This window comes from Urtica dioica, chromosome 4 (genome assembly GCF_054948205.1).
Source record: "Urtica dioica subsp. dioica isolate 48M chromosome 4, U.dioica_male_clone48M_v1_H2, whole genome shotgun sequence".
Lineage (NCBI taxonomy): Eukaryota > Viridiplantae > Streptophyta > Magnoliopsida > Rosales > Urticaceae > Urtica > Urtica dioica.
This window is the reverse complement of record NC_142759.1, coordinates 17,859,726-17,867,834: the sequence shown is the minus strand read 5'-3', so window position 1 is coordinate 17,867,834 and position 8,109 is coordinate 17,859,726. Positions and strand designations below refer to the sequence as shown.

Below are 8,109 nucleotides of genomic sequence, written 5' to 3'. Positions count from 1 at the left end.
CAATAATTTCCTCCACAAATTAGTAAATACCAATTAACAATTTCATTAACACTAGTACAAATTCTAAACTATTTATAACATCAATTTTCGGAATGAGTTTAAAAAAATTTCAAATTTATAATTTCAAATCCGTTAACATAAACATAGATCTGAATGTCATGAACACAAACCAACTATTAGTAAACATCAATTGACAATTTCATTCACATAAATCTAGTTCTAAGCTATTTAAAACATCAATTTTCGTAATGAGTTTAAAAAAAATTGAATAAAAACATATGTTAACCGCACGACATATATAAACAACTTTCATTCGCCAACATATCACCAAAAAAATCCAAAACACATGGAGCTAGCTATTTTCTCCAGTCTGACACAAATCGTTGGAATTAATGCCGAAATCACGACAACATGACGGGGAAATGACCGAAAATTTGTTGAATTTGTACATGCAAAGTCGAAATAACCTGGATTTGATGAAAATGGCGTATGAATTTCGCTGGCCCTCGTCATCTTCAAGCTTCAGATTAGCTAGGTCTTCTTTCTGTTTTGTTTCGATGAAATTTCCCGAAAATGAGTCTTTTATAGCATAAAAAAACGATAACTTTCGGCACGACGGCATAGAAACGAAAACGACAAGCCCAGGAAATTTCGACGACAACATTACGCGAAACGACAAATGGTAATTTTTTGGTCGGACTTCTCCTTTCACCGCGATTTCGCCGCAGTTTCGCCGACACTCCCCCGCAATTAAATCCTTGTTATAAAGGCATAAATATAAATTGATCTATTTGTGTAATTATTTGAATAAGTTAAATAATTTTACTATAATTTTATTTGAAAATAGCCATGTACTAATTTCATTCGAGAAATTTCATTAAGTGGGCTTAAAAAGGCATTAAATATCTCAATTAGACCCTAATATTGAAAAATATCCCAAAATGGACTTTTGTACCATAATCGGACAAAAATGCCCCTGTGACTATATCAGCGCCCTCTCACTCTTCTCTCTCACTTTATCACTCGCTCAAACTCTTTCAAATCCACTCAAATCCTCTCTACTTAAGCGGGTTTCAAAAGAATCATGGGTAAGATTACTAACTTAATCATTTTTACAAAGTTTATGATTGTATATGATAGAATGTACCATAAAAAATCGATCAGATCTGAAAACAAAGTCCAAAATCTGGGTTTAACTTGTTTGTACGATGGTATACGATGATGTACGATGAAATTTAAATTTTTGTACGATGAAATTTAAAATAAAAATTGCGTTCTGTACGATGTTGTACGATGGTATACGATGCTGTACGATGTTGTACGATGCTGTACGATGTTGTACGATGCCGTACGATGCCTTTCTGTAAGATGATGTACGATTCTGTACGATGGTGTACGATGGTATACGATACTGTACAATGATGTACGATATAGAAGCTTATTTTGCATAGTTTGACTGTTTTTTGCAGTTTTTGTCATGATTAACGGCACTTAAGTTTAAAATTTAGAGTTGAGTTTAATTTTTATTTTAACGTTTTAGAGTTAAGTTTAAATTTTTGTGAAAAGTTTAAATCAATTTAACGTTTTAGAGTTGAGTTTAAATTTAATTTAACGTTTTAAAGTTGAGTTTAAATTTAATTTAACGTTTTAGAGTTAAGTTTAAATATAATTTAACGTAATATAATTTAACGTTTTAGAGTTAAGTTTAAAATTTAGAGTTGAGTTTAAATTTTCGTTTTAGAGTTAAGTTTAAATTTTTGTGACAAGTTTAAATTTTGTGACATATTTTATTACTTTGAAAGAAATGCTTTCGCCGAGATTTCGCCAAAACATGTACGATATAGAAGCTTATTTTGCATAGTTTGACTGTTTTTTTTGCAGTTTTTGTCATGATTAACGGCACTTGGGAGAAGGAAGGACACCAATGGGTTTTCACCAATGCAGAATTTCGTGCATTCGTAATTCCGAAAGAGATAACGTACACGGAGTTAGTAGATTTCTTATACGAGAAGTTCGAGTTAGACAGATTCGCGTTCGACTTAAAACTCGAAGTCCCATACGCAGTCGGTACAATTCCAGTAGGTCCTGTCGTATTGAAGGACAATGGTGATGTTTCGCATTTTATGAAGCACAAATATCGTAATAGATTTCCACTCTGTGTAAGTTTGGTACCGAAACAGATCGAGGTCATTGCACCTATTGCGTATCGAGGAGTATGTAAAGGGAAAGACGTGGAAGTTGGAATGGTGTCTCGCAATGAACCGAAGAAGAGACGGAATAGTCTTGTTATCGAGGATCGACAAAATGATCCTATAATTGAAAACAAAGACGGTGGCTGTGACGATGACTTGTTTAACGAGTACAAAGGTGCCGGAAACGGTGACGAAGTATACAGGCGTGATAGAGATTGTAATCACAACAGAGACGAATATGATGGACACAATGGTGATGAAAACGAAGGTAGCGATGGTGATGAAGAGAATAGTGATGGATATGACGGAGATAACAATGGTAGAGGTGAAGAATTTGAAGAATTCGCCAATCCCGAAGAATATGAAGAATTTGTGGAAACGTTTACGGTACCAACGGGTCATTGTGAACCATCGAGTCAATGTCAGCGTGAGCCTCCGATGATCGGATCATCTATCGTTCCTTATTCATGGAAAGCACCCGAGTTCAGCGCCGATGATGTTGTGAAGGAAAACCCGAGTCATTATCCAAGTCATTCTTCTACAGGTAATTTAAGTGGATTAAAATGAGATTCAAGTATAATATGAAACCACATATTGTTTAACTAACCTTTGAAAGTAACAGGTAGCTCAGAAGAAATATATATTGGGCAGCAATTTGAAAACAAGCATGAACTGAAGAAACATATCCACCTGTACGCTTTGAAACATAATTTCGAATTTAGAGTGAAATCTTCATCGAAAAAGAGATGGTATGTTCTATGCAAAGACGAGGGATGCACGTGGAGGTTGAGGGGTGTCGTGCAGTGGTCTGAGATGTGGGAGATTACGTCGTACGAGGGTAAACACTCATGTGGGCGCGTTGTTCGAACAGAGGGCCATCGAGGAGCGGCACCATGGATCATCGGTCACGTATTTAAAGACAAGTACTCAATTAACTCTATGGCGAAGTATTCGGCGCATAACGTCAGGGAAGAAGTGAAGACAAGATGGGGTGTGAACATATCGTATTTGAAAGCTTGGAGATCCAGGGAGAAAGCTATTGGGTACGTGCGGGGTACGCCGAAACAATCGTACCAGAAGTTACCGTCTTGGCTGTACATGTTGAAGCAAAAGAATCCTGGGACGTTAACAGACTTTGTGCAAGATGGTGACAAGTTCAAGTATGCTTTCTTTTCCATTGGGGCATGTCGTAGAGGCTTCAAAGCATGTCGGCCGGTCATAGCATTGGACGGTGCATTTCTGAAGACAAAATACGGGGGACAGTTGCTTTGCGCAATTGCAATGGATGCGAATTCACAATTATATCCACTTGCATTCGGAGTTGTAGATAGCGAGTGTCATGCTTCTTGGATTTGGTTTTTGAGAAGATTGCGAGAAGCTATCGGTGAAGACGTACCTAATTTGGCGTTCATATCCGATCGTCACGTTAGCATCATACATGGTGTCGAGGTTGTGTTTCCTGGTATCCCTCACGGAGCATGTTACCATCATTTACAACTGAATGTCCAACATAAGTTCAAGATAGACCATTGTCGCGTTGAACTTTACGATGCGGCTTACGCCTTCAGTAAAACAGCATTCGAAGCTAATTTTAGACAGTTGAGACGTAAGGATGTCGAGATGGCAAAGTATCTCGAAGAAGTTGGTGTCGATCGGTGGGCCAGAGCTTTCTTTCCTGGAAAACGGTAAGAGTCTAGAACTTCTTTTGTACTGAATTTTTTATGTCGTTGATTATATAAATCAATTATGTTTTATATAGGTACGACCTAATGACGAGCAACAACGCAGAAAGCTTCAACAACAAAACAAGGAATGCGAGGACGTTTCCCATTACGACGTTGCTCGAGTTTATTCGATTCACACTCCAAACTTGGTTTTTTGAACGAGAAGAGATAGCGAACAAGTTGAATACAAAATTGACACCAACGTGGCAAAATGATCTCGTACAGCTAAATAATAAGGCACAGTTTGTCAATGCGTACGGGCTTGGTCTATATGAATCTCTTTAATTGAATTACATGTTTATAAGGTACAATAAAAAACACAATAGTCAACAAACAATCTCGATAATATGTTTATAAGGTACTATTACATAGAAAACCAAAAAGATAAAAAATAAACATCCGAAAATACAAAATCACGGGATAAGGTGGTTGTAGAATAAGTTCACGCACCATTTCTTCCTGAACGTTCTCATATTCGCACTTTGAAGAGTGTCAAATGATTCGTTCAGTACTACGTGCTCGACATACTTCAATGCGAACATCCCGCAATCACCGCTACAACACAAGAATAAGTAAAAGAAATTGTCACAAATAGTTGAAACATAACTTGAAAAAAAGAACAAACTTCTAAAATAACTTGTCAATTAAAACTTGTAAAAAAAAAAAAAACTTCTAAAATAACTTGTCAATAAAAACATAATTGTTTAGAGAAAGTTGTCAAAAAAAAGTTCAAATAACTAGTAAAAAAAACTTTTTGTACAAATAAACAAACTTGTAAAATAACTTGTCAATAAAAAGATAATTGTTTACCTGTAAGCACATTGTGGGACCTTGTCATCGACGATCCACGTCGGCACAGTGAACTTAATTTCACCATGCTCACTATCCCGGTAAGAGTGGGGATGGTTCTTGAAGAAACCACCTATGGCCACAATCCTAGCAAATGCTCGACTCCAAGTCTGAATAATAAACATTTTAACAATGTTAAGTAACCCTTATAATTTAATTAATTGTTGCTCTAAGGTAATAATTGTGAATAACATAACATTTTACGTACCTCCATCAGCTCAGTGAAGTCCTTTTGATGTTTCGACGACTGCATGAGATCCTTTTGGCAGTCGAAGACGGTAATGGTCCAGGCCTCGATGTCGATCCGAAATGTGAACCAATGAAGGTTCTGGAAGTTCACGACGAACAGGATCTCTCGAGCACCATCCCAAGGCAAAATATCGGCGTCCCTATACCCAGTCATCGGGCTAATAGTTGCCCTCATGTCCCAGTCCACGGGTTCGGGCTCTGCTCCCAGCTCGATGGCCTTGTTGATGTTCGCTTCTTCCGTTCTGAATCGGCCGTACACGTGCTGGACCCACCGACAATCCATGATTCGGACGTCTTGCCGATATCCGTCGAGAGCTCGTTGGCGAGCCCGAACCATGTGAATCATAGCATCAATATGCTGAGACATTACAAACATATAACGTTATTTTAAATTGATTGGAAAAAGTGAAATTATATAATAGCGTACCGAATCATGTAGCCATCTGGTTTCTGTCAATATCGTGTCGAAGAAAATCGTGTCTGCGTCGCACGTCTTCAGTCGAACAGACTCCATGAACTTGCCGTCCCACTTTTTTATCCGCAACCACTTAACGAAATTATCAAACTCTTTTTGCTTCGCGTCCTTCAACGGCTTGAACTTGGGGATCGGCTTTTCCAAACACTTGAGCCTCATCGGATCAGTGAATTCGGCCCAACGCGACGTCTTCTGTCGCACTTGCCGATCTGGACGTGCCGGAGTAAGCTGTGGCTTCTGTCGTTTCCTTAGAGGAGTTGTGAGCGGGCGTAGCTTATCCGAAATGTCTTCTCTACGAGGACTCGACGAAGACGTCGACAACCTGGGAGAAGTCACCGGCCTGATCTCCGATCGCTTCGACGACTCGCGATGCGTTGAAGACGGCTTCTTCGACTTCTTCGATGACTCGCGATGCGTAGAAGACGGCTCTGACTTCTTCGATGACTGGCGATGCGTAGACGACGGCTCTGCCTCATGCGATGGAGACGCCGGCTTTTGACTAGCCGCCGGAGGAGGATGAGGAGGAGGAGGGGTCCGGCGTTTATGACCATCAGCTTGGGTCGTGGGAATTTCACCCCCAGGCAAGCCCGTTGCGTCCTCGAACAAAATGTTCAGCCTCTTCCACATAGAAAGATGAAAGTCAAAGTAATAAAATATGTCAAAAAATTTAAACTTGTCACAAAAATTTAAACTTAACTCTAAAACGTTAAAATAAAATTTAAACTCAACTCTAAATTTTAAACTCAACTCGAAAACGTTAAATTATATTTAAACTTAACTCTAAAACGTTAAATTATATTTAAACTCAACTCTAAAACGTTAAATTAAATGTAAACTCAACTTTAAAACGTTAAATTAAATTTAAACTCGACTTTCAAGCGTTAAATTATATTTAAACTTAACTCTAAAACGTTAAATTATATTTAAACTCAACTTTAAAACGTTAAATTAAATTTAAACTCAACTCTAAAACTTGTCACAAAATCTAACCTGGTTAACACTCATGCGCTCAACTCTACGGCCGGTCGTGCTAAGAGCACGTAAGACTATCCCTTGTGACTGCATCATTTGTTTTTGGGATGCTCGCAGTTCTTGTAGGGATGCTCGCAGTTGTTCTTGGGAAGAACGCATTTCTTCCCACATTTCCTGTGTTATGACAAAGGGCTCGGGAATGTCGGCGCGAGAGGTCGCTGTGGGCCTCGATCCCATTGCGGGAGTGGTCGGACTAGCAAGAGGAACACGTGGAGTGTGTGACACGTGTTCGTCGTCGGAGTCTCCGACGATGGCATCTTCTGCAACAGTCCCGACTCGATCCATTTCTTCTTCGAAGTCTCGCGGCTCTGTCGCATCTTCTCCCTCGACGTCGATGGGATACAGACATTTGCTCGTCTGTGTCTCGAGGAGAGTGAACATTTCTTTCTCAGGTGCCCTTGGTCTCAGCATTTGAAGAACACCCACCTACAATACATTAATAAACGTTACCAATATTCCAAAATAATGTAAAATACATTAATAAACGATAAATAATAAAAAGTTACCGTTTTTTTATTCAAGACCGCCTCGATGTCTTTGCCCATTATGAGCACATTACTAGACCACGAGTGCATCCTGGGCACACGAATCCCCTGGTTCGACCCGAACCTCATCCCGATCTCTGGGATAGCCTCGTACGCCCAGTAATGAAGGGTATGGAGATTACCCGTCAATGTGTACTTGGCCTCTTTCTGTGCCACATCCGGCTTGTCCTTCAACTTCTTTTGCAGCGTCTCGTGATAACGTCGTAGGTTCACCGACAGGCTGGAATACGTCTCTGCCCAACTCAAATTTCCCCAAGGCATCTTGAAGAAGAAGGGGAGGTCTTGAACGATGTATAGAAATTTCTGCGACCTTTCTTCGATGGCTTTGTTGGCCGGCTGCCCCAGAAGATACCCATAGACAAATACGAGCAGCCCGAGCTTGAACGCAGCGTCAGGGCTTCGACATATGGTGAACGCGTTGATCAACGCGCTCAACTTGCTTCCGGCAACGCCGTTCAAGTGATCCGTGATCAATCCATCGTCGTTTCGCTCGTCTTGTTCGGCTTTGGTTGGACCGTCTTCATAGGTCATCCCCGAGACGAGTGCGTACTCGAGGCGTCCAAATCGTACTCGTTTGCCTCCGATACCAAAATGTATCTCCCCCCGTACCGTCGCCTCGATCTTCTTCTGAAGGAGAGTATGTACGAGCACCAGTGAGAAACCAAGCTCGCTCCCCGTAAAAAAATTGCTCGAACGGAGTCCCGAGGATTCGTTCTTTTATCCCGAGCTCATCGAATCTACTCCGTACAAGCTTCAAGATCCCCGTCCCACCGTAGGTGATACGCCCCGGGAATGAGACGTTGTATATGTAGTTCAAATTGTCCTAAAAAAACGACAAAAGTAGGTCAGAATCATAATTCATCGTATGGCATCGTACAGACTCGTATAGCATCGTAAAACCAAAAATTTAATTTTTTTTAAAACTATCGTACAGCATCGTATAGCATCGTACAACATCGTAAAATAAAAAATTAAATTTTTTTAAAAACCATCGTATAGTATCGTATCGCATCGTACAGCATCGTACGACACTTTTTTTTGAA

General features: G+C 39.9%; 1 protein-coding gene across 1 annotated transcript; it reads right to left on the bottom strand.

Annotated features, from left to right (window-relative positions):
• Positions 1 to 4,965: 4,965 nt before the first annotated feature.
• On the bottom strand, positions 4,966 to 5,648 carry LOC149400961 (uncharacterized). The gene is made up of 3 exons (XM_089610556.1): positions 5,442 to 5,648; positions 5,033 to 5,372; positions 4,966 to 4,973 (listed from the first exon to the last, which is right to left on the bottom strand). The coding sequence occupies exons 1-3, from the start codon at positions 5,646 to 5,648 to the stop codon at positions 4,966 to 4,968; spliced, it is 555 nt and encodes a 184-aa protein (XP_089466682.1).
• Positions 5,649 to 8,109: the final 2,461 nt, after the last annotated feature.

What these genes read in the sequence shown, in the direction of transcription:
- LOC149400961 (XM_089610556.1), bottom strand. Translation starts at nt 5,648, where the DNA reads ATGAGGCTCAAGTGTTTGGAAAAGCCGATCCCCAAGTTCAAGCCGTTG. An exon ending in CCAGATGGCTACATGATTCG is followed by an intron (nt 5,373 to 5,441) that starts GTACGCTATTAT and finishes GTAATGTCTCAG; the next exon opens with CATATTGATGCTATGATTCA.